The sequence below is a fragment of the Rhinolophus sinicus genome, chromosome 8, assembly GCF_057876585.1.
Source record: "Rhinolophus sinicus isolate RSI-liver-muscle chromosome 8, RSI-T2T, whole genome shotgun sequence".
NCBI classification, from domain to species: Eukaryota; Metazoa; Chordata; class Mammalia; order Chiroptera; family Rhinolophidae; genus Rhinolophus; species Rhinolophus sinicus.
Window position 1 is genome coordinate 45,740,695 of NC_142508.1, and position 27,798 is coordinate 45,768,492.

The 27,798-nt window shown below is 36.7% G+C and overlaps 1 protein-coding gene across 3 annotated transcripts in view; it reads left to right on the forward strand.

Moving 5' to 3' along the window:
* The first annotated feature begins 770 nt into the window (after positions 1–770).
* ZNF569 (zinc finger protein 569) overlaps positions 771–27,798 on the forward strand; it is a 35,926-nt gene continuing 8,898 nt past the window's right edge. Inside the window, exons 1-5 of one of the 3 annotated variants that reach the window (XM_088800633.1) lie at positions 771–847; positions 2,420–2,569; positions 10,453–10,510; positions 24,159–24,285; positions 24,590–24,685. In XM_088800633.1, the coding sequence (XP_088656759.1) occupies positions 2,565–2,569; positions 10,453–10,510; positions 24,159–24,285; positions 24,590–24,685 (286 nt within the window). In that variant the 5' untranslated portion in view covers positions 771–847; positions 2,420–2,564. The other 2 variants (XM_019749901.3, XM_088800634.1) reach the window with 2 other exon arrangements.

The window sequence follows — 27,798 nt, forward strand, 5'->3', positions numbered from 1 at the left end:
GCCAACATGCCATAGCACAAAAGCGTGGGCTAGTATTTTCACAGATATTTTCTCCATTTTAGTGTCCACTGAAAAATTACTCCAGTGAGTCTTCAACTTTCATTGTCAAATATTTTTTAATTCTTCTGAAGTCAGAGTGCAACCCATATGAAACACTGAAAACAAAATCAGGTGTTTAGGGCAGGAGTGACAGATAGTCAGGTTTGCTTGATTCTTGGTTTTTGCTCTTGGTTACTTCTCCAGTATCCCACTTAAACTTCTCACTCCTGTTGTTGAGGCTATGAATTCTTAACATAAACTTTCATTTGATGGCTCAATGTCTTTGCCTTCTTCAACAATGCCTTTCTAAACTACCTGTATCCTTCGTCCATATAATACACACCGAATGTAGAGTAACACAATGTAAAAAAGCATGAGTGTTTCATTAACACGTACTCACAAATCTCTGTAATTTCTCCCATTTAATATTTTGTGACTCTGGTTTATTGACTTAACCTTATAAATTTCAGTGTAAGAGGGACCAGTCAGAAAATCAGAAACACAAAGAACTGACACAAGCACACTGTCTCTGACAAAACCGCAGGATTAAAATCAAACAGCCACAAAAACATACGACGCAACCAGGCGGAACTAAACCGACTAAACGGTGCTCCCGTCGTGGACCAGGTATCATAACGTCAGGATCCGAAGATCCGTTAACCGTAACAAGGAAGTGACTTCTTTGCAGAAATACACTTGGGCCGCGAAGGCCTCTGGGAAATGTAGTCCGGGGCACGAAAGCTGAGGACCTTTTCAGATTCTTCTTAGAACCAAGCTCCACTCCCTGACTCCGAGTGGCGGGCACAAGGTAATCCGCTTCCGTTAAACCTTAAACTGAGCCTCCTTCCCAAATCTGGGCGCCCTTAAATGCCACAGTTGGTTATTCCCATTATTCGCAAACTGGAAGGCCAATTCCCTCCGGGTGGGCCGCGGGGCCCTCTGGGAAGTGTTGTCCTGCGACTAACGGCCCAAGGTTTGTGCTGCCCTCAGCCACAGCAGGCGCTGATGCTTGTGGCGCCTGTACCTCAGCCCGCACCCACTGTGCCACTTGGGCGGCGTTGAGATGTGGGATTGAGGCCTCTGTCTGCGGGCTCGGTGGTGAGTACTCGGGAAGTCGCGAGCTCTGAGTCCGGGATTCTTTGTGCTGGGTGAGAGTAGGGGCCTGCGGACCGGTGCCAGTGTCGTTGGAGGAGGATGCCGGGCAAGACGGTGCCCGTGCGGGTGGTTCCCCGAGGCCGTAGGAGTGGCATGTTAAGGAGCGTATGGCCTGATGTTACTGCATTTGCCAGATATTTGTCTGTGACTGAGTGTAGCCGTGGGATCGTGTGAATGAGCGGATTTTGTGGATGTGCTTTTCCTTTTATGTTTCAGCATGAACGTGGCTGCGAGCGTGCGTGACTGTGGTGGGATCATGAGTGAATGAGAAACTCAGCAGATGGAAGGTAGAGTACGGCTGTATGTGTAAATTTGTGAGACTGTACCAGTGCTTTACTTCTTCAGTTATAGTAGTAGGAAATACGTTTTTATATGAGGCGTCAATAGCCCCAACACTTTATTTTAATATTTATTTATTCTAAATTCTATTTCCCTGTATCAGACACGTTGTGTGTGCATACTAACTTTATGCTCCCTGTCCCCCACTGCCTACCCCAAATCGCAAAATACAGGAAAGCTCAAAGAAAACAAGAATCGTTCATAATTCTACCAGCCACTGTCAAATTTACATCCGGTCTTTTCACCCCTCTCTCTGTGAATACATACATACACATGCATTCATATATTAGTATGTATGTACAGTCACTATGCAATACAGTTCTATTACCCACCTTTGTCATTTAACAAACACAAAATCTTTCCATTTGAACAATTACAAATCTGTATCATTTTAAAGTGTTTCCTGGTATTTGTGCATTTTAATGCATTTATCCTTGTTGATGAGTAATTAATTTGATTCTCTCCAACTTCTTACCATTCCTGTGGACCAGAGTAGTAAAAATGATATTTTTCAGCAACTATTTGGCGTAGGTTATAGTGTACTTTCCTAATTTTGGGGTTATGAGGGTGGGGCAGGCTTCTAGAAGTGGAACTGACAATGTATGCACTTGTTAAAGGCTCCCTAAATGTATCCAATTATTCTCCTGTAACATTCCAGTAACTCACAGTATTATTAGAATAGTGTAAGATTACCTATATTCACACACCCTTGCTAACAATAGGTATCATGAATATTTGTAATCTTTGTTAACCTCATAAATATAAAATAATTTCTTTAATTTGCAGTTGTTTGATTACTACTGAAGCCAAGCATTTAAAAATCTTTTTGTGAATTGTGTTTTCTGTTTTTCTAAAGTAGTGTTCTATTTTCAAATTTCTTTTGTAGAGTTCTTCATGTATTAAGGATTCATTCATTTACTCACCATTTATTGAATGTCGCCTTTGTGTCAGGAACAGTTCTAGATGCATTGAAGAGAAGAGACAAACTCCTTGCTGTCATGATACTTACATTGTTGTGGGCCAGATAATAAATGAGGTAGGTTAAGTTAAATATAATATACGTTAAATAGTGAAAAATACTAAGAGGAAAAAATAAAGCAGAAAGATAAAATTAGGAATGGGACTTGGAGTTTTAGATGGGGTAGCCAGGGAAGGCGACCTGAAAACGTAATAATAAAGATATGAAGGAAGTAAAGGAGCTAGTTATGCATTTAACTGAGGGAGAATTATTCCAGGCAGAGGGCCTTGAGGTGGTAACATGCCAGTTACAATGAAGAGGCTGGTGTGGCTGAAAGAGCAAATGAGCGGGTGAGTGGTGAGGGATGAGAGTAAAATGGAGGGAAGGAGGACAGGTCAGGTTGGGCCTTATGGGCCATATTAATGAATGTGGCTTTTACTCTGAAAGAGATGGGAAGCTGTTAGAGAATTTTGAGCGTGGGAGTGACATCTGCATATAATTTAAGATGATTTCTTTGGCTGCTTTGATGAGAGGACTACAGGAATGGGGGAAGGAAGTGGGGACAAGGGCAGAAGCAGAGAGACCAATTAAGAAACTGTTGCAATAATCTAGGGAAAAGATGTTGGTGACCTGGACCAGAGTAGTTAAAAATGGTGAAAAGTAATCATGTACTGGACATAATTTAAAGGTAGAGCTGATATAATTTGCTAACAAAACTGATGTGGAATGTATGACAAGATGACACAATATTTTTTACCTGAGCAACTTGAAGAATAAATAGAGTTATCAACTGAGAAGGGAAAGAAAGAACGAAAAACTGGGACTTAGGGAGTTAGTGAGATTTCAGTTTAGAATATATTATGTGAAGTGTGAGATGCCCATTAGACATTCAAGTGGAGATATTTAAGTTGGCAGTGGGTTATATAAGTCTGAAGTTCAAAAGAAAGATCTAAGATCTAGGCTGGAGACATACATTTGGAAAGTATCATATAGGTGATATTTAAAGCCAAAAGACTGGATGAAGTCCCACTTAGAGGGTAGATTAGATAGAAAAAGGGAGATAGAGGACTTATTTCTGGATCACTCCAACATTATATGTATATATATAGAAATCAAGAGGAACCAGCGAAAGAGACTGAAAGGGACAAGCTAGAATGGTTGGAAGAAAGCTAGCTGAGTATGATATCCAAGGGAAGAATGTGTTTTAATGAGAACTGTGTCAGATGCTGCTGATAGGCCCAGTAAAAGAGGACTGAGACAGGAACACTGCATTTAGCAACAGGAAAGTCATTGGTGACTCTGAAGAACAGTTTCAGTGGAGTATGAGGCCAAAGAACGAATTGGAGAAGAAAAATTGGAGATACCAACTCAAATTTTTTCCCTAAATGGAAGGAGTGAAATGGAGTGGTAGATATACTTAAGAGGTATATAATAACTGTTTATATACTGATTGAAATGATTCATTCGAGAAAGAAACTTGATGGTACAGGAGAGAAAGAGGAGAAATACTATAGACATGTCCTTAAGTAGCAAAACAAATGTTAGAGACTTAAGGAAAGAGGAAAAGAATAAAATAAACACTTAGGAGAGTAGACAGAGAATAAAGAGATTTGATTTCCAGGCAGCATTAAAGATTCACTTGATGTTAGTATTTGTGACTTTAAAGTGAGCCTATTCCATATAGTGTTTTATTTTTCTCCTGCGATGTTCATCTTCACAGTTGTAGCCACAGATTGGGTAGGGGAGAGTTGGATTTAACCAGAGTGTTGGTTTCATGAAGTAAGTAGGAATAATGTGAGAAGGAAGGGAATCTAAGTTAAAAATTAATTAAATGGGTGAAAGGGGAAGGGATTAAGAAGTACAAATTGGGGGCCGGCCCGGTGGCTCAGGCGGTTAGAGCTCCATGCTCCTAACTCCGAAGGCTGCTGGTTCGATTCCCACAGGGGCCAGTGGGCTCTCAACCACAAGGTTGCCGGTTCAATTCCTCGAGTCCCGCAAGGGATGGTGGTCTCTGCCCCCTGCAACTAAGATTGAACACGGCACCTTGAGCTGAGCTGCCTCCCGGATGGCCCAGTTGTTGATTGGAGTGCGGGCTCTCAACCACAAAGTTGCTAGTTCAATTCCTCACCTCCCGCAAGGGATGGTGGGCTGTGCCCCCTGCAACTAGCAACGGCAACTGGACCTGGAGCTGAGCTGCGCCCTCTACAACTAAGACTGAAAGAACAACAACTTGAAGCTGAACAGAACCCTCTACAACTAAGATTGAAACTAAGATTCCAACTTGACTTGGAAAAAAAGTCCTGGAAGTGCACCCTGTTCCCCAATAAAGTCCTGTTAAAAAAAAAAAAAGTACAAATTGGTTGTTATACAGTAGTCATAGGGATGTAGGGTATAGCATAAGGAATATAGTCAATAATATTGTAATAACTAGGTATGGTATCAGATAGGTACTATATCTATCAGGGTGATAGATGGGAATGGGGTTGGGGGCAGGGGAAAAAGGTGAGGGCATTAAGAGATACAAATTGGTAGTTAATACAGTATGGGGAATATAATCAACAATGTTGTAAAGTTCATGTAAGGTGCCAGATTGGCACTGGACTTATCAGGGGCATCACGTCATAGACTGTGTAGATGCCTGACCAATGTGCTATACACCTGATGCTGGAGTAGAATATCAGCTATAACTATATAGATATAGTCATGGGATGTGGAGTACAGCATAGGGAAGATAGTCAATGGTATTAAAACAGCTATATAAGAAAGATGTCAGAGGGGTAGTAGCTTGGGGGTGGGTTATCACTTTATGAGGGGTTTAAATGTCTATTACATTGCTTTGTATACCTGAAACTAATAAAAAAATTAATTAAAATAAAATAAAAAAATTAATTATATTGATTGACTGGATTTTAGGCCAGGTATGTAGAAAAGTGAGATTAGGAAGAGGGTGAAGGACATTGCAAAATTGGTAGAATGAAGTAATAGAAATTCCTGATGGGGTTGAAAGACTGTTGGGTTGCAGTACTAGAGGAAGTAAAGTAAAGAGATAGAAGGGTATTTTTTCCTTTAGTTGTCAAATGTTTTTAAAATAGAACAATCTCTCTTTTTACCACCATACTAGTTTTAGAAAACGCGGATAACTATTAGCTATATTTCAGTAGTGGTTACAAAGTGGTGATATTTTAATTCTATCATTCCTTCTTCGTTTACTATCTGGAATATTTTTCTAAAGAAAAAATTTTCTCATTGGCTTTGGTTTCCTTAAAGTACAGTTTGTGCAGGAAAGGCAGAATAAATTGATTCTTTTCTTTAGGTTTTCAGCCTATTGAATTGGTTCCCTAGGACCTCCCAATGGGTTGTTGTTATTATTATGACTATTGTATACACATAGTTCTTAACACATTTGATATGTTTCAAACCATTGCAGTTAGTTTCTTTTTGAGGCTTAAATATTCCCATCTTTGGCTATCTCTTCAAGATGGCTCTGAGTATTTTAACACATTCCTTCTAGATATATAAATAAGGTAGTTTCAGATCAATATTATCAATGCTTACAATATTCCTACTGCAAATAATTTTACATTTCTTTATAGATCTATTTGTCCTTAGGGTATATCCCCCTAGGGAACAACTACAGTCTAATTCTTGTGCTTGAAAGCAGTGAGAACTAATTTCTCTGTGTGGTTAAGCCACAAACATGATGTGTAATTAGGTTCATTTGTTTTATAATTATGTAAAACATTTAGATGGTTGGAAAGTCAAATATACAAAACAACGTATATTTAAGTATATATAAAACAAATATACAAACCAAAGAGTAGTATTGTTTTTATTCTATTGTATCTCTCTCTTTTTATTTTCTAACACTTTGTTCCTTCTCTACTCCTATTAGTAACTGTTTTTAAATTTTTTTAGTTTTGGGGGGTTATATTCCATTTTTTTATATAAGCAAATATGGTTTTGTGTGTGTATATATATTCATGTCACCCCTTTTAGATAAATTTTAGTTTGCCATTCATGTCCTTTTCTTCCTCTCACTTTTTTCAGCTCTTTCATTTTAAATAAATTTGAAGATTGACTCAACAGGTTGAATGAAAAAATTTTGGGGAATTGTGATTGGAATTAATTTTAGAGATAATGTTGGCAAAACTGGCATCTTAACCATGCTGACTTTTCTATTATTAAGCACGGTACTTATTTAAGACCATTTTTATGACCTTCAATAAATTTAATGAAGTTTCTTGATTAGGTTCTTACATAGCTTTTGTTTGAATTATTCCTAGTACCTTAGAATTTTTTTTGCTTTTGTGAATTGTGACTAGGTTAGTTAAAATGCCACACAGATCTCCTACTATGTTTAAGTTGCCTCTCTCCTGGTTAAGCATCTCCTGGTTGTAACCTTTGACTATCTTCCAGAGTTCCTGTAAGGATGATTCTAACAGGTTTTGCCAGATTTTTCAGTTGCTGGGAAGAGATGGACCACTGGCTTTCCCTGTCCTTCCATTTTCACTGATGTCACTCCCATCCTTTACTTTTAACCTATCTGAGTGTTTATATTTAAAATGTGTTTCTTGTAGACATATGTACTTGGGTCTTGGTTTTTATCCCACTCTGATAATCTCTGGCAACCTGGGTGTCTGTCAATGGATGAATGGATAGAGAGTAGGTGGTACATATATACAATGGAATATTGTTTGGCCATGGAAGGGAATTGGTTCTTGCCATCTGCAGCATCATGAGTGGACCTAGAGGGTATTGTGCTGAGTGAAGTATGTCAGACACAGAAAGACAGATGCAATGTGATTTCCCTTATATATTGAATCCAAAGAAGAAAATAAACAAATAAAAACAGAAACAAACATAGAGAACATTTTCATGGTTGCCAGATGGGAGGGGGGTTGTGGAGGTAAGTGTAAAAGGGGAAGGGGTTAAGAAGTACGAATTGGTTGTTACACAGTAGTCATGGGGATATAGGGTGTAGCATAAGGAATATAGTCAATAATATTGTAACAACTGTGGTGTCAGATGGGTACTAGATTTATCAGAATGATAAATGGGGGGTTGAGGGATAGGGTGAAAAAGGTGAAGGTATTAAGAAGTACAAAATGGTAGTTACAAAATAGTCATGGGGATATAAAGTGAAGCATAGAGAATATAGCCAATAATATGGTAATAACTGTGTGTAGTGCCAGGTTGGTACTGGACTTGTTAGGGGGAACACTTAAATTATATAAATGTCTAACCACTATGCTACACACCTGAAATTAATATAAAATAGTATTGAATGTCAACTGTAATTGAAAAATTTAAAAAGCCAGGGGCGGGGGGAGTTGAATGGGAATAAGAGGTTCAAATTTCCAGATATAAAAGAAATAAATGATGAGGATGTAATATAGGGAACACAGTCAATAATATTGTGATAGTGTGGTATGGTGTCAGATGGCTGCTGGACTTATGGTGATCACTTCTTTAGGTATACGAATGTTGAATAACTATGATGTACACCTGAAACTAATATAATATTGTATGTTAGCTATATTTTAGTAAAAATCTTTAAAAAATAATTCTCACCAAACTAAGAATAGAAGGAAACATCCTTTAATAAAAGCCATCTGAAAAAAAAGAGAAGATAAAATCAACAGCTTACATTGTAGTTAATGGTGAGATACTGAATGCTTTACTCCTAAGATTGGGAACAAGGCAAGGATGTCCTCTGTCATCATTATTCAGCATCATATTGGAAGCCCTAGCCAGTGTAGTAAAGCAAGAGAAAGACATAAAAGGCATACAAATTAGGAAGAAAATATGCTTGCTGCTAGACAACATGATTAAGTTGAAAACCCCAAAGAATCTACAAAACGCTCCTACAACTGTAAATCATTTTTATACTCCAGCAGTGAACAATTGGAATTTGAAATAAAATTTGAAATGCCATTTTATTAGCATTCCCCAAATTAAATACTTAAAAATAAATTTCACAAAATATCTGCAGGCACTGTATGCTGAAAATGGAAAAACAAAAACATAAAACTGTGTTGAAAGAAATAAAAAATAAATAGAAAAATACACTACTTTCATGAATTGGAAGATTTGTTGTCATTTCTTCTCAATTTGATCTATAGAGTAAACACAATCCTAAATTCCTAGCAGTGTTTTTTGTAGCTATCAATGAGGATGGAGGTGAAACCAAAATGGAATGCAAAATGTGAGAAATGCATTTAAACATATTACAAATATATGACATAACTGCACTGAAGGTGTTGGGAAATAAATTTTGTAAAACAGTGTTCACCTCCTCCCTCCCCCAAAAGAGGACTTTTGTTGCATCTTTAAAATATCACAAATAGATTTTAGGAGAATCATCTGGATCTTGTTTCTGTAGTTGGGCAGCTCTTATATCTTTTTTTAACCAGAAAACAGAAAATTTTCCATAACCCTTCCCACCAGTAATTATTATTTTAACTCCTATTGGCCAATACTGTGTCACATGGTAACTCTTAGCTGTGAAGGGATGCTGGGAAAGTGAGTAACTGGCAAAGGGAAATAAGATTACTGTCATTGACCTAGTTCAATCATGATTCATTCTTGGAAGAAGGTATGTTGCCCCTGTGATAAAATTAAGTTTTACTTTTCAAGGAATAAGGTGGGGGCAATGGCTATTTTTAGGCAGTGACATTATCTGTCTCATTTGGCCTTTAGGAATTTGCTAGTTCTCCATCCTTAGGAAGGTATCAGATTTTCTTTAGAGAATTTCACAGTGCTGGTGCTGGGGGAGCCACTGAGATATCATCTTATTCTGCGGTTCTCTTAAGGGTTGATTATAATGGTTCTAACAAAGTGTGGTTCCCAGGATCACAGTGCTTATTAGTGACAGAGAAGACTAGATGGCAAATCTCTTTGTTCCCAGGCTACTGTTCTTTCCCACTATAATTCATCTGGCCTAAAGTTTCTTTTAAAAGACCCTTTAGGAGAAAAACCCCAAATGAGTGACAAAAATCAATTAAAACAAGCAAAAACAACCAAAGAAAAAGAAAGAAAGAAGGACAGGAAAATAACATAAATTTTCTTCAAATTAAAACTGGGAAAGGGGCTGTGCATGGGGGTGAAGGACGTCTGTGTTGTTCCTTCTACACTGTAGTACTGCTTGACTCTCTTGCAGTGCTCTGTGTTTTCTTGATTAAATCTGTATTTTGAGGCAAATATGTGAATGTTGTTTTTAAAAAATCAAATAGTGCTAGACTTGTAATAATAATATGAAAAACTATACCCTGTTCCTTTTCTCCCCACCCCTCATTCCTGTTCCCAGAGAGAATCACTTTCAAATCTTAAGTGTGACTTCATGTATTTACTCCATTTTTCTAAATCACGTGTTTATCCTGCTATTATTTGACACTTTCCAGATTTGGATTTTTTTTTTTTTACTATGGAAAATAAGAATTGAACTCACCACCACCAATATCTCTGATTTACATTACTCTCATGCACAAGCTTTCTACTCCTTCCTCAAAATATAATTATTTTACCATTTTGGTTAAATTCTCATTTAGTTGGTACTTAAATATTTCTCTTTAAAAGTTTCACTAAATACACTAACAGTCACTAAATACACTAATACACTAAAATACCTTAGGTTTTTGTCAGTTTCATAATTTTCTTGGTTATGTGCTTTCATGAAGTTAGTTCCATGTGAAGTGTTTATTCTCTGATACAGAGCTATTGATAAATTCATGGGGCATCTCCTGCATATGCTCTCCTATTCTTATCCACCTTATCCCTAAACTCCACATGACCATACCAACCATCCTTAGACTTATTAGCACCTCTGTGGTATGAATATTGTTAGCTGTCTGATGGGCCCTAGTATCCTTTTGCTACAGGGTTACCTTTAATCTACCTTGTGGGTGCATATTTCTGAAACCACAAAGCAAGCCTGGTCTAATGGCTTTTATTTTCTTCTCCAGCTCTGCCTTCTCAGGCCCTGTCCATCCCCAGAAAGAAGAGGAAATGACTGAGTTCCAGGTAAATTTTAAATAGTGTATTTGTTCCCTGCTTTAGTCTACAGTGTAGTTTAAGAGGATTGCAGTAATCTGTACAGAAAATTGGAAAATCCTATACAGATAAAGCATATTTTCAGAGGAAATAAAGTTGGAAGATTAAAACCAGGAGAGAGTTAAAATATAGTTATGCAGAAATGCATTCATTTAGATAGATTAAAGTTGGGCTTCCATTTTGAATTTCATTATTATAGGTAAAGCAAATCAGAGCAGAAATTCATTACATAATTTTCATTGTACATAAAGATAAAAATGAACATTTCTTAGCAAAAGTAAGCTTTTAATTTGCTTACTAGGTCAATGAGTACATTATATTATGACCGCTTGTAGTTGATAAAACACAGCTTTTTTGATGGTCTGTTTTGATCAACAATAAAATGAAGAATATATATCAAAGTAGCCCAGCATTAGAAAGAACATAAATGAAAATTATCAGGAAAGGGGATAAATTATAGCATTACATGCAGTGGAAGGCTACACAACAATAAAAAATAGCAGATTACTGCTACTCACACAATGTGGATAAATCTCACAAAAATGTGAAGAGAAGCTGGAAATAAGAGTACATTCTATATGGTTTCATTTATGTGAAGTTTGACTGTAAAACTAATCTTTTGTGATAGAAACCAGAATAGTGGTTATCTTTGAAGGGGTATTTACTAGAAAGGGACATGAGGGAATCTTCTGGAGTACTGAAAATATTCTATATTTTGACCTGAGTGGTGGGTACACAAATATATAAATGTATAAAAATATATCAGGTTGTACATTTAAGATTAGTGCATTGTACTCACATTATTCTATGTGTGTCATATCTCATTAAAAAAGAAACCCAGAAAATCTTAATAGATGGGCATGTATGTCTTTCAAATGACCCTACATAATTATCTTTTTTCAATGGGGATTTGCTATAAATTGGTCCATAATCTAAAGTACAAATTTCTGGTAAATTCTTATAATTCTAGTCTACTAGAATGTGAACAGAGAGAATGTTTTATTGGTTTACTGCTGTACCTCCAGCCCCTAGAAAAATGCCTGGTAAACTGGTTTTTGTGAATATTTGTGGTTTTAGTGAATCAAATTCACAGTTCCTTATTCTTTATTTTACTCTTAGAATAAATGACATCTGCCTCCTCTTCAAGGATAATTCCTTTTACTCAGACTTCATCCTTTTCCTTCACACTTTGGAATCTTTCTCTTTCAGATTTACTCTGTGCTCTCAGATATTGAATATATCTCACGTTGTTGCCTTTCCATCCTCAGCTCAAAGCTTTGCTGTTTTGAGATATACCTTTCTTTGGCCATGTATTCCTACCTAGCAGCTTCTCTATGTCTCTAGTTATTCCCCTCAAACTCGGTTAACTTTCAAAATTAACTCACTTGTATAACCAGCATAAGCAATAGATCAAGAAATAGAACATTACCCTGACACCCATTAGACTCCTGTACATTTCCAAGTCATTACCCCCACCAGAGGTAACCACTGTTTAACTTCTATCATCATAGATTATTTTTGCCTATCTTTTAACTTTATATAATCTATGTATTCTGTGTCTGGCTTCTTTTGCTTAGTATTATATTCATCAGATTCACGTTGAATTGTTGCATGTATTTGTAGTTCAGTTAATCTCATTGCTATATATTATTCAATTATGTGAATACATTATGTGAAAAAAGTTGTTTATCCATTTTATTATTGATTGACATCGAGGTAGTTTTTATTCGGGGACAATTACAAATATTGTTGCCCTGAACTTTCTTGTAGATGTCTTTTGATAGACATAGGTACACATTCCTTTGTATATATACCAGAAGTAGAATTACGGAGTCATAGGTTATGCATAAGGTCACCTTTTATTGATACCGCCAAACAGTTTTCCAAAGTGGTTGTCCAAAATAGCACTTTTTTTTTTAAGGTTTTATTGGGGAAGGGGAACAGGACTTTATTGGGGAACAGTATGTATTTCCAGGCCTTTTTTCCAAGTCAAGTTGTTGTCCTTTCAGTCTTAGTTGTGGAGGGCGCAGCTCAGCTCCAGGTCCAGTTGCCGTTTCTAGCAGGGGGCATAGCCCACCATCTATTGTGGGAGTCGAACTGGCAACCTTGTGGTTGAGAGGATGTGCTCCAACCAACTGAGCCATCCGGGAGCTCAGCTGCAGCTCAGCTCAAGGTGCCGTGTTCAATTTTAGTTGCAGGGGGCGCTGCCCACCATGTGCCCTTGCAGGACTCGAGGAATTGAACCGGCAACCTTGTGGTTGAGAGCCCACTGGCCCATGTGGGAATCGAACACGGCAGCCTTCAGAGTTAGGAGCATGGAGCTCTAACCGCCTGAGCCACCAGGCTGGCCTAAAATAACACTCTTAGTAGTATATGAGAGTTGCCAGTTACTCCAAGATAACCTTCTTGAGCATATTTTCTACACTTGCTAACTTGCCTTTTTGGCATATATCAAACTCATAGGCAGTAAAAGAGAAGCTAAACTAAATTTGAGTACATAAAAATTACATTCTCCTTTTGATACTATCACCATAAATAAATTGCCAAAACTTGGCAAAAATTTTAGTAATACATATGGCAGACCCAATATGGTGTTTAAATACATATTTACAAACCAAATTAAAATCCGGTAGAAAACTGCATATGGGACATGAGAAACAAACTCACAATTGAAAAAATAAAGAAAAAATGCCCAATAAAACTTGCAAATAATAATAAAACTAATATCATTGTTAATTAAAATTTTATGTGGATGTCCTTATATATCACATACTCTTCATTAGGAGTCCATTATTTATTTATTTATTTATTTATTTATTTATTTATTTATTTATTTATTATTAGTTGGGAAATAAGCATAGAAAGATTAAGAAACTTGCTTAAGGTCAGACTCATAAGTAAAGGAAGTAATAGAATCAGGATTCAGTCCCAGGCACTATGACTGTGAATCCTGTTATCTTAGCCACTGCTGTCCTTTATGACCTCAGCCTCGCTTGTGATTAATAAAATATAAATTTTAAATCAGATTAGTCCAGTTTTGTAAAAGTTCATCATATCTCAAATCTGATCACTTGTCAACATTTCCATGGATCTTGTTGTAATCTAGGCCATATCATCCCTTTACCTGGAAGGTAGTTCAGTAGTTACTGAGGAAAGGGCTCACTGCCTGACATGCATAGAAGCCAATAATGGCTTTTGAGAAAAGAGAAACGATGTATTGTGAAGTCGACAGAAAAGTAGACAGGAGGCAAGGCTCAAATCTGTTTTCTCAGTTGAAGGTTTGGGTGGAATTTAGCACTGGATCTTACTAGACAATGAACGCTTTGTATCTGAAAGGGTTCTGGCTTTCTGGTTCCAGTCAAGTCCCAGTGTGGGGATAGAGAGAAACTGGTTCTGGATGTAATTTGCAACGTGTTCTCCCCTCGGCATGCTTTGGCTGCATGACTTGCAATTTTATGTTGTCTCTGAAAAATAACTCATCTTGTAAGAAACAAGATACGGCCAGTTCGAGCTGGTTCTACGATTACAATAACTGCCTACTAATAACCCTGCATCCATTCTTAACAATCTATAGTCCATTCCCCACAGAACAACTAAAGTGATAATTTAAAATCTAAGACATTAACTTATTGGCTTTAAACTATCTAATAGCTTCTCATAACATTTGGAATAAAATTCATATTCCTTAGTGTCCTCCTCAAAACCCTTCATGATATGCCTCCCCCCTGTGTCTTTACCATTATCTTGTGTTACTCTCTCCCTCATTCACTGTCTTTCAGCGACACTAGATTTCCCCTGCCCTGCTCCCTTGGAATAGACCAAGTTTATCGCTGTATCAGGAACTTCGAACATACTATTAAATGCTCCTACCCTAGATATTTATGTGAGTGACTTCTTCTCATCATTCAGGTCTCAGCTGAAATGTCACCGTCCTCAACAAGTCTACCTCTGAAGACTGGAAAAGACTAATGGCCTAGCTTAGCAGTCAGGCATGGCAGCTTCCAAGGAGTTAAAGGATGATAATTTATAACAGGAGGCCCGGTGCCCAGCCAAAAATCTGGAAAAGGGGGAGAATAAATGTTGGGGTAGAAGAGTAATAATCTGTGCTATAGTATTGCATTGTTCTAGATTCTGTTTTCTTCTTTTTAGTTTTAGATCAATGTTGGTTTCATATTTCCTTTTAAATTATTCATTTCATTGAGCTTTTCCATTAAGATTGTTTCATGATTCCTAATTTTGTATGTTTGTTTTTATTTTTTCATTAAACTTATTGAACATTTGCTTAATTCCTTATTTATACTTAAAATATCAACTTTTAAATATGGAGATTAATGTATAAGAGTTCTAGATTTCTTATTTTAAGATTAGGCTTTCACGTTTACCAAATTATTTTTCTTAAGTATTTTCTTCAAATTTACTTTAATGATTTCTTTTTGGATTCTCCCAGTCTTGAGCTGGGTGCCATTAGGATTTTCTTGCAAAATATGTGGTGTTGGTTTTTAAAGATTTTTTTGTTTTATTTGGGGAAGGGGAACAGGACTTTAACAGTGTGTACTTCCAGGACTTTTTTCCAAGTCAAGTTCTTGTCCTTTCAATCTAAGTTGTGGAGGGTGCCGTTCAGCTTCAAGTTGTTGTCCTTTCAGTCTTAGTTGTGGAGGGCGCAGCTCAGCTCCAGGTCCAGTTGCTGTTGTTAGTTGCAGGGGGCGCATCCCACCATCCCTTGCGGGACTCAAGGAGTTGAACTGGCAACCTTGTGGTTGAGAGCCCACTGGCCCATGTGGGAATCAAACCGGCAGCCTTCAGAGTTAGGAGCACAGAGCTCCAACTGCCTGAGCCACTGGGCTGGCCCTGTGGTGTTGGTTTTTAAATTTTGTTTGTTTATTGATCCATCTTCCTGAGTAGAATACAGCCACCTGAGGAGAAATCTGAGGCTGAGGCAGTATCAGCAACAATTTATCTTCTTTGTTCCTGTCCTTCAATGTGATTATCCTAGGACCAGCTTTTTGCATCATGTTTTTGCCTCAGCCGACTTCTTCACCAAGTGCTTTGTCCAAGCTTATTTTGGTCTGTATCCCAGTTAAAGAGAAATTCCAAAAACCCCTTGGATTTCAGGATTTAATTTGACAAATTGCCTTTGGTTTCTTTTAAAAATCTTTTTCTTGCTTTATTGAGATACAACTTACATGTAACAGTGTGTAAGTTTAAGGTGTACAATATATTGATTTGATACAACTACAAAATGATTACCACCATGGCATTAGCTAACACCTCCATTCTGGTATGTAATTATCATTAATTTTTTTTGTGGTGAGAACATTTAAGATCTCATGTAGAAACTTTCAAGTACATAATACATTATTGTTAACTATAATTACCATGCTATATATTAGCTCCTCAGAAAGTATTCACCTTATAACTGGAAATTTGTACCCAATGACCAACATTTCCCCATTTTCCCCTAACCCCCATCCCTTGGCAACCACTATTCTAATTCTGTTTCTATGAGTTTGACTGGTTAGTATTCCATGTATAAGTGAGCTCAAAAAGTATTTGTCTTTCTCTGACTTATTTCACTTAGCATAATGCCCTTGTTGTCCCAAATGGCAGCATTTCCTTCTTTCTCATGGCTGAATAATACTCAAATTTATATATATATATATATATATATATATATATATATATATATATATATATGCATATATATATATGCATATGTATATACATACACACACACACACACATATACTACATCTTTATCTATTCATCTGTAGACAGACACTTAAGTTGTTTCCACATCTTGATTATTGTGAATTAATGTTTCAGTGAACATGGAGATGCAGATATTTCTTTGAGATCCTGATTTCATTTCCTTTGGATGAATACCCAGAAGTGGGATTGCTGTATCATATGGTAGTTCTAGTTCTAATTTTTTGAGGAACCTTCATACTGTTTTCCATAGTGTGTGTACCAATTTACATTCCCACCAACAGTGCACGAGGGTTCCCTTTTCTCCACATCCTCACCAACACTTCTGTTGTCTTTTTGATGATAGCCATTCTAACAGGTGTAAGATCTCATTGTGATTTTAAGATAAGCATCGTTTCTCTGATGATTAGGATATCAAACATCTTGTCACATACCTGTTGCCCATTTGTATATCTTCTTTGGAAAAAATGTCTATTCAGGTCCTCTAACCACTTGTTAATTAGATTTCGGGGTTTTTTTGCTATTGAGTTATATGAATTCTTTATCTATTTTGGATATTAACCTCTTATCAGATACATGATTTGCAAATAATTCCTTTTCATTGCATTGATCGTGTTTTAATTTTGTTGATTCTTTTGTTGGTTCTTTTGCTGTGCAGAAGCTTTTTAGTGTGCTGTGATCACATTTTTGTTGCTTGTGCTTTTTGGTGTTACAAAAAGTCTTTGCCAAGACCAATGTCAAGGAGCTATTTCCCTGTGTTTTCTAGGAGTTTTATGGTTTCAGCTCTTATGGTCAAATCTTTAAATCATTTTGAGTTAATTTTAATGAGTGGTGTAATCTAGGAGTCTAATTTCATTATTCTGTGTATGATTTTCCACTTTTTCCAGTACCATTTATTGAAGAAACTATTCTTTCCCCATTGAGTATTCGTGACTTCCTTGTCAAATATTAGTTGACCATATATGCATGGGTTTATTTCTGTGCCCTTGATTTTGTTTTATTGGTCTATGTGTCTATTTTTATTGCAGTACCCTATTGTTTTGACTGCTGTAGCTTTGTACTATAGTTTGAAATCAGGAAAAGTGATGCCTCCAGCTTTCTTCTTGTTTCTCAGGATTGCTTTGAGTATTCAGGGTCTTTTGTGGTTCCATACAAATTTTACGATATTTTTTAAATTTCCGTGAAAAAATCCATTGGAATTTTGATAGGGATTCCACTGAATCTGTAGATGGCTTTGGGAAGTATGGACATTTTAACAATATTAATTCTTGTGATTCATGAACACAGGACATCTTTCCATTTGTTTCTTCTTCCATTTCTTTCATCAAAGTCTTGTAGTTTTCATTGTACACATCTTTTACTTCCTTGGTTAAATTTATTCCTAAGTATGTTTTGTTTTTGATGCTATTGGGGATGGGATTGTCTTCTTTCTTTATATGCAGTTGATCACTGTATGTTGATTTTGTATCCTGCAACTCGGTTGAATTTGTTGACAAGTTCTAACAGTTTTTTGGTGGAGTCTTTACAGTTGTCTGTATATAAAATCATATCATCTGCAAACAAAGACAATTTTACTTCTTCCTTTCTGATTTGGATGCCTTTTATTTCTTTTTCTTGTCTGATTGCTCTGGTTAGGACTTCCAGTACTATGTTTTCTTATTCCTGATCTTAGAGGAAAAGCTTTCAGTCTTTCAACATTGAGTATGATTTTAGTTGTGGACTTATCATATATGTTGTTTATTACGTTAAGGTTGTTACTTCTACACTCAATTTGTTGGGAGTTTTTAACAGGAAACAATGTTTTGTTTTGTTTTCACATGCCTTTTCTGCATCTGTTGAGATGACCAGATGATTTTATCCTTCATTCTGATAATGTGTATCACATTTATTGATTTGCGTATGTTGAACCATTCCTTCATTCCAGGAATAAATCCTACTTGATCATGGTTTATGATCCCTTTAACATGCTGTTGATTTGGTTTACTAATCTTTTGTTGAGTATTTGCACCTATATTTTTCATGGATGTTGGTCTGTGGTTGTGTTTTCCTGTAGTGTCCTTATTTGGTTTTTGAATCAGAGTAATGCTGGCCTCATAAAATGAGCCTGGGATTGTCCCTCACTTCAGTTTTTTGGCAGAGTTTGAGAAAGATTGGCATCTATTATTCTTTATATGTTCACAGAATTCACCAGGGAAACCATCTGGTCCCAAGCGTTTCTTTGTTGGGAGATTTTTGATTACTGATTCAATCTCCTTACTTGTTATTGGTCTGTTTAAAATTTCTGTTCCTTCATAATTCAGTCTTGGTAGGCTATGTGTTTCTAGGAATTTATTGATTTCCGCTAGGTTATCCAATTTGTTGGCATATTCATAGTAGTCTCTTATGGTCCTTTGTATTTCTGTGGTTTCAATTATAATGTCTCTTTCATTTCTGATTTTATTTATTTGACTCTTCTGTTTTTCATAGGTAGTCTAGCTAAAGGTTTGCCAATATTGTTTATCTTTCAAAGATCAGCCCTTGGTTTTGTTGATCTTTTCCGATGTCTTTTTCTGACCCATATTTCATTTATTTCTGCTCTGGTCTTTGTTATTTCCTTCCTTTTGCTAACTTTGGAGTTAGTTTGTTCTTTTTTCCAGTTCCTTGAAGTGTAAAGTGTTTATTTGAAAACTTTCTTTTTTTCTTAGTGTAGGCATTTATCTCTATTAACTTCCCTCTTAGTACTACTTTTGCTGCATCTTATAAGTTTTGGTATGTTGTGTTTCTATTTTCATGTTTTGAGATACAGTATTTTAATTCCCTTTTGATATCTTCTTTGACTTATTAGCTGTTGGAGATTGTTGTTTAATTTCTACGTATTTGTGAATTTTCTACTGTTCTCGTGTTACTGGTCAGAAAAGATATGTGGTACAATTTCAGCCTTCAATTTGCTAAAACTTGTTTTTTAACACATCAAATGATCTATCTTGGAGAATGTTCTGTATATACTTGGAAGAATATGTGTTCTGGTGCTTCTAGGTGGAATATTCTTTATATGTCTGTTAGGTCCATGTGGTCTAAAGTATAGTTCAAATCCAGTGTTCCCTTATTTGATCTTCTGTCTGCACAATATATTCATGTTAAAAGAAGGGTTGAAGTCCCCTACTATCATTGTATCATTGTCTATTTCTCCCTTCAGATCTATTAGTATTTACTTATTATTTAGGTGCTCCAACGTTGGGTGCATATATATTTATGATTGTTATACCTGTTTGATGAATTCACCACTTTATTGTTTTATAATGACCTTCTCTGTCTCTTATTACAGGTTTTGTCTTAAAGTCTATGTTGTCTGATATAAATGTAGCTACCCCTGCTCTCTTTTATTTTCTACTTGCATGGAATATTTTTTACCATCCCTTTGCTTTGAACCTATGTGTTTCCTTAAAGCTAAAGTGAGTCTCTTGTAGAGAGCATATAGTTGGGTCTTGTTTTTTATCCATTAAGCCACTTTATGACTTTTGATTAGAGAATTCAATCTGTTTACATTTAGAGTAATTATTGATGGGTAAGGATTTACTCATGTCATTTTATTCATTGTTTTCTGGCTGTTTTATAGTTCCCTTGCTGCTTTCTTTTTCTCTTGCTGCCTGTTTTTGTGAATAGCTGATTTTATGTAGTAGTATGCTCTGATTCCCTTCTCTTTATCTTTTGTGTTTCTACCATAAGTTTTGTTTTGTGGTTACCATGATGCTTACATAAAATATTTTATAGACATAACATTCTGTTTTATGCCAGCAACAACTTCACTTTGGTCACATACAAAAACTCTACCCACTTACTCCCCTCTTTTATGTCTTTGATGTCACAGTTTACCTCTTTTTATATTGTGATTCATTGACAACATATTGTAGCTATAGTTATTTTTAACACTCTTATCCTTTAACCTTTAGACTAAAGTGCTTAACTCTCCATCATACTACTGTATTAGAGATTTTTGAATTGGCTATATATTTACCTTTACCATTGTGTGTGTATTTTTATGTTTTCATGTTACTAATTAGCATCCTTTCATTTCAGCTTGAAGAACTCCTTCAGCATTTCTTGTAAAGTAGGTCTAGAGGTGGTGAACTCCCTCACCTTTTGTTTTGGGGAAAATCTCTCTCCATTGCTGAAGGGCAACTTTAGTGGATAGTGTATTCTTGGTTTGCAGGTTTCCTTCTTTCAGTACTTTGAATATGTCATCCCACTCTCTCCTGGCCTATAATGTTTCTGCTAAAAAATCTACTGTTAGCCTATTGGGGGTTCTCTATAAGTTATAAGCTTATTTTTTCCTGCTTTTCAGATTCTCTCTTTGTCTTTGATTTTTGACAGTTTTATTTTAATGTGTCTTGGAGAGAATTTCTTTAAATTGAGTGTGTTTGGTAACCTATGAGCTTCATGAACTCGGATATCAAAATCTCTCCTCATATTTGGGAAATTCTTAGGTATTATTTCTTTAAATAATCTTTCTGCCCCCTTTCACTCTCTTCTCATTCTGAGATTTCCATAATGTGAATATAGTTGCATTTGGTGACGTCTCATAATTCACATAGGCTTTCTTCACTCTCTTCATTCATCTCCTCTGGTGATAATTCACAGTTCCTGTCTTCTAACTCACAGATTCTTTCTTCTGCTTGATTTATTTTGCTGTTGATGCTCTCCATTGCATTTTTCATTTCATTCATTGTATTCTTCAGCTCCAGAATTTGTTTGGTTCTTTCTTTTTCTCTTTGTTGAACTCCTCGTTTTATTCATACATTGTTTTTCTGATATTGTTTAATTGTTTTTCTATGTTTTCTTGTAGCTCTTTGGCTTTCTTTAAAACAGCTATTTTGAAGTATTTATTTGGCAAATCACAGATCTCCTTGTCTTTGGAATCAGTTACTTGAAAATTATTGTGATTCTTTTGTGGTATTATGTTTCTTTGATTTTTCATGTTCCTTGAAGTTTTCCACTGAAGTAGCAGTCACCTTCTCTAGTCTTTACTAACTACTTTCAGGAGAGAAAACTTTCGTCAGCCCTGCTGGGGATTCTCAGAGCTTCTATGGATATACCCACTCCATTCTTCTTGCTCCCTTTTGTGGCAGAATTTTTAAGTTTGTGTGTCTTTTCTTGAGCCTGTAACACACCAGGCAGCGTGCTTGCTGAGAACCTCCCTTTTGTATTCCCAAAGGCAGCACTAAAGCTCACGTTTGTGGTCTCTCCCTGGCCTGCAGATTCGGGCTGGCTCTCTGCACAAGCTCACTAGTCATCTGCCAAAGCTCGCTCTCACCACCACCATGGGGCACACATATAGGGAACCAGCTACAATGTGGGGATGAGGCCTGCAGAACTCTGGGGTGCCCATGGGAGCACACCAACAAGCTCATGGGCAGGTTCTTGATGGAGTTGCAATGCTGTTAGTGGGCTCTATGTCCCTTTAATGCCCTATGAGAGTTTTATGTTCCACTCTCCCAGACTCTTCCTTCGCCCAGTCATGCAGCTCAGAATTCAGTAATCTGGATGGGGCAAGAGAGAAATGAGCCTCTTTGGCATTATCCTGCACAGCTAGGAAGCCAGGTGCTCACTCACACACTCTCACTTTCCTCTATGGATGAGCTCATAGGCCAAGAAGATCTCTCATGGCCCTAAGCTTTGCCACCTTGAGAGAGAGGCGATGCGAGTAAAGTCAAACTGTTCTTCTTACCATCTCCGATGAGTCCAAACTCATTTTTTTGCTTCAGTGGTGTGCTGGAACTTCTCTGCTGAAGACCTGGACTTTCACAAAGGCTCTGTCATCCATGGGTGATTCCCTAAGACAGTTTTCCAGGGGCTCCTGGACCATGGCCAAGAGGGACCAGAGTTGGTTCATGGGCTGCTGCAGGGTCCACAGCTGGGACTGAGGTCTGGATGCCTTATTACCCAATGCATGGGTGGACAAGACTCCTCCCGAGCCCCTTGGCATATGGTACTGGATTCCACAGCTCTCACAAAGGCACTTTTGCCCATGCATGAATGCCAAATTGTTGTTGTAGGGCAGGGAGGAGCAAATGAGGGGTGTATTATTCAGTCATAATCACCTTTAGTTTCTGAAACTGTTTGTTTCAAAGGCCTTGGTCTTCAGCAGAAAAGGATTCCAAAAGAGGATTTCCCATTAGTCCCACAGCCCACTCTGAACCCTTAATGTTAGTGGATATTCATGTTCATAGAGTCCTTTTAGGACCTAGAAATAAATTCTTGGAGATAGTGACTGTAAATTAGCTCCTGGTGTGTCGTGTCCAGTGCAACATGGGCAGTGAGGATGCGAGAAGGGGCGGCTTGGATTAAGTTTTTAAGAAAGAAACAAACAGAGACTTAATGCAGTTAAATCTCTCCGAAGGCCAGGGGTCCCTCAGTCTCAGAGGACTGGAGCCCAGAATAAGGCCGACTGAAGGTTTTTATTGATAGGTATACAAAAACAAGAAAGTAACATTGTTTCTTACACGGTCTGTGAGACTCATATGTCATAGCAGAAAAATGTTTATTCCAATCACCCTTTGTCTGTAAACAGCCGAAGTACAAGGTCCCATGATGTCTTACCTAAGGTATGTACCTTTTCAGGGTCAAGTCTCTCATATTGTAACAGCTCCGTTGAGATAAGTGGAGAGAACTGATCTTTGTTGTCCTCATGACTTCTCTCACAAACAGGTGCAAGAGAAAAGGCAGAGCCGGCAACAGCTTTTCCCAGGCAGGGGGAAGGGGAGGCAAGGCTCCTTCCCATGTTTTTCTAAGGCAGCTCATTGGGGGTCCCCACTCGGTTCCGCCTGGCTTAGGTTGTATCTCCCGTGAGATATCTTACCCATCTTTGGCTGCAAACCATCTTTTGGGGACCAGACAGAGAGACACAAGGTGTAAACACAAGGATGGAACAGAGTCCCAGAAAGGCACAGTCTTACAGACTCTTCTTTCCTTAAGGAAAGACACGGGGGGACAGTTGGCTAGGCTGTTGTGTGACTACACTGGTGAATTCTTTTTATCCCACCCATCTCTCATAGAAATTCCTCAAAGGAAAGAAATATGGACAGCTCCCTTTGTTGTAGTACTATTGAAGATTTTTTTCTTCTGTTATATTCTTTTGGACACTTGTTTTTAACTAGGAAAAATGTATTATATTTCTAATATTCAAATCATATTGCTTTTAAGAAATTTGTCACCACCATCTCATTTCTGAATCTTATTCTAAAGCTTTTAAAATAATGCTTTCTCATAGTTCTGTTTGTAATTCTAGTTCAGAACATTAGAAAAACTTTATTAATTAATCTTTTTTCTTTGTTGGTATTTGTGTAATTCTATAACCCTCTTTTTTTCAATATGTGTGAACTCTGAGCAGTCACATTCATTTTCATGGCTGCAGACACCTACTATAGGCTTATGAACAATAAATCCTCATTTCATTGTAGATTTCTCTTGATCTAATGAACAATATGTCCAACTGTTCGATCAATGTATATCTCTAGCTGGATATCCTACCTTACTACAAATTTTGCATATCCTTCTCTCCCTGTTTTGCTTTCATCCAAATCCTGTCTTCATTTTTTTCCTGCTTCAGTGAATCACAGGCATCTAGTGAGTTCCCAAACTAGTTAACCTCAGTAAAGTTTTATATTCCCTCCTTCTTCCACACTCAGTATAAATTAGTCCCTGAGATTTCGCTAACCCATGATGGTTATTAAAGATATGTGCTTGCTAGTTCAGTGAATGAACATAAACTGACAGGATGTTGCTAATATGATGTTTTGTATTTTAGAAAATAACAAAACCAGGTAAATTTTTTATAACCTCTTATCTGTGCATCCCATGAGAACACAGTTCAATATGTTTTGCCCACAGCATCTAAGATGGATGACTTAGATTGAGTAGGAGTGTGTTGTTACAGGGAACAGTGACATTCAGAGATGTGGCTATTGACTTCACCCAGGAAGAGTGGCAGAAATTGGATCCTGCTCAAAGGAACCTGTACCGGAATGTGATGCTAGAAAACTATAACAACTTAATCACAGTGGGTAAGGATAGTTTCCTGTATAACCCAAACTCTGGAAGTAAAGTTGCTTTATTCCCCAATTTTCTGAAATGTGTGGAACCTTTAAATGTTAGAGTGAATTTGGCCTTTAGATGCTTTCATTCACATAAATGTGCATGCTGCAGCTTAAAAAAAAAGGTCCTCTTTCATTATGATTCAGTGGGCAGCATCCCCAGAAACCACACTTTTCTTGTCCTTCAGAAATCCTTGTTTTCCTGTGCCAGCCTAAATTCTTGAATGATTCTTTGTTCTAGTATTTATGCCTCAATCTTATTCCCCTTTGACAGGCTGTCCATTCACCAAACCTGATGTGATTTTCAAATTGGAGCAAGAAGAAGAACCATGGGTGGTGGAGGAAGAAATGTTAAGGAGACACTGTCCAGGTTAGTGGGAGGGAATCAGACAGGTGAGGACGGGCCAGGACCTTTTAATAGTTAAGCCATGAATCGTTAATGCCTTTGAAATGTTCTTCAAAGATATTTTCCTGACTGTAGACTTTTATAGTGACAATTGGTATAAATTGTTAGTAGAAATACAAATTGTTAAAATTTCCTTGGTGGGCAAAAAAAGACTTGGCAATATCTATAAAATTAGAATTACATATATGTATGTGTATGCATGTGTGTATGTGTATCATGTATACACACATCACACATATACACACAAATACAAGCATATATACATGACAGATGTAGCAGAAAATGAGGTGTCATTTCTAGATAAGATTCTTAATTTCTTTCCTCAGAACTTCTTTCCAAGGAACTTGAAGGACCAGTTGGCCTTTTTACCTGTATGTTAGATATCAGTATTTTGTAAATCATTTCCAACTTTACTTTGATAATCATTCTGTTTATCATACCTTAGTTACGTAGGCTCCTTCCTTTTTGCTTTCAGATATTCATGGAATTACAGTTCTTCAAACAAATGTGTTAACATTTTTAGTCCTTTACTTTCTGCTTTCTTTTGTTCCTTCCATTGTAAATGCCTTAGCATCATATTTTGTACCCATAATCAAACTTCCCACTGTATTTTTAGCTTTTGCTCTCATACTTTAGTAATGGTTACTTCAAGAAAAGTTTTAAAGACTGTGCTATTTTTCTGTTAGCTCCCATTTTCTGCTATATTTGTCATGTATATGTGCTTGTATTTGTGTGCATATGTGTGATGTGTGTATACACACACATATACATATATATATGTATACACATATACATTTATATGCATACACACATGTATTTCTACTTTTATAGATGTTGCCAAGTCTTGTTTTGCCCACCAAGGAGATTTTAACCGATTTATATTTCTACCAACAATTTCTGCCAACATAGTCTATTGGCATTTTTAAAATCTTTCCTGGGCCAGCCTGGTAGCTCAAATGGTTGGAGTGCCGTTGCTGAGGTTGGTGGTTTTTTTCCCACATGGGCCAGTGAGCTGCGCCCTCTACAGCTAAGATTGTGAACAATAGCTCTCCCTGGAGCTGGGCTGCTGTGAGTAGCTGGGCTGCTGTGAGTAGCTGGGCTGCTGTGCTGCTCTCCAGAGTAGGGGAGTGGTGGGGGGAAGGCCCAAAAAGGGGGGAAAAATAATCTTTCTCAAATTGATAGATGCAAAATAACTTATGGGAGTTTGAATTTGCATTTCCTTTATGATGAGTAAAGGCAAGCATCCTTCCATATTTTTAAAATCTATATTTCTTTATGAACAGTTTTGTCTTTTGCCCTTTTTTCTGTTATCATTTTTATCAACTCTTAACATATAATGTGATTAGCCCTTTAGCGTAAGTTTTTCTAGTATTTTTTCACAATTGGTCATTTGAAGTACAATTCATCTTGGACGTACTTTTATCCACCTTGTGTTTTTTAATGTTCATGTAGTAAAATAACGATCTTTTCTTACAGGAAATTATCGTGATTTTTTTTCCTTTTATGTATATGAGTGAATTATGTTTACATATTTCTTAATGACTCATCCTCACATTTTTGCTATGAATTTAAATAATTGTTCTTTTTCAGGCTTTGAAGTCACTGTTACATTGGTTTCATAAACAGAATTTGGAAACTTTCTTTCATATTCTGGAGCACTTAATAGCATTGGCATATAAGTTCCTTAAAATCTTGGTTTATCTTACCTGTTGAATTTAACTATTTGGACCTTGTGGATTATTGAGGGAAGGTTTTTTGACATCTTTTTTCCATTATTCCTTTTGTAACTCTTCTGTGTAAATGTTTTTATGTGTTTTGGCATTAATTTTTGATAATAGGTTATATGTTTCCAGAAAATTATCTGTTTAATCCTGGTTTTCAAATTAATTTTAACAGAGTTGAACAACATAATTTCCATAAACATTTGTTTCTTTATCTGTAAACATTTACCATATATTGATGTTCCAGGGTCATCTGTTATGTTTAACAATTTATTTCATCTGTATTTTCAAATCTGTTGCTATAAAGTTAACCATAATGTTCTCTTCTTATTTATGTTTTCCACTAATTGTGCAAATTTCTCAGTCAGCCTTATCAAATATTGGCTCTCCTTCATTCTCTGTACACTCCACTCCTGGGACTCCTGTTAGTTATATTCCAGACCTTCTTATTTTTCCTCCATATATGTTTTTTCATTTCCTTTGCTATTTTCTACTTCCTACCTCTCTGTGTTGCCTTGTCACTAATTACTTCAGATATATCTTCCAGTTGATAATTTTCTCTTCAGGTCTTTTTATTCATCTTTTTAACTCACCTACTTAAAAAAAACTTTTTTTCAATAGTAGTATTTTGTATTTTTAGAAATTTTTTTTTTGCTTTGTTTTTCACATCTTTCTTGTCCTTTCTAATAATTTCAGCTTTGTGTTTTTGTTCTTTGCTTCTTTAAAAATACTCTACATCACTCTTCTGTATTTTGTATCTGACAATTCTCATATGTTAAGTCCTCAGGTTTAAATATCTTGTTTTCAGTGACTCACTTATACTTGCTTGTTCACATGCTTGATGATTGCTGACTGTGAATTCAAATTTTAGAATCTTAGTTTCTGACAATGTCCTAATAAATTGGGTTGCTTTCTTCTGAAGACAATTTGCATATGCTTTTGGTGGGTGCCAACAAACATTACCAAGTGAGGACCAGTTCTATATTCTTTGAAGGTCCTAACTTTTTGTAGAAACCTCAGTTGAATTTCTCTTCCTTTTTGCTGGCACAAAGCTTATGCTTCACTTAACAGGACTTTTGTTTACATAGGTATTCAAGTCACACCCATTCTTCAGCTTGCTTTCTGATTCCCTCTCTCACACCTAGTTTTGTCTAGTAGTTGTTTATTTTATTTTATTTTTCATTTTTTATGTATGGTGCTTAGGTGTGATTGGTGGAAAGTATTGAGGTGTTCTTGGAAGACTTCCTATAAGCCCAGGGATGCATCATAATTTCTGTTCTATTCTTGTTTTGCAATGTGAGGTTACCCTACCATAATGTCAATACTAAGAGTCCTAATTAGTCTCTCTCTCTCTCT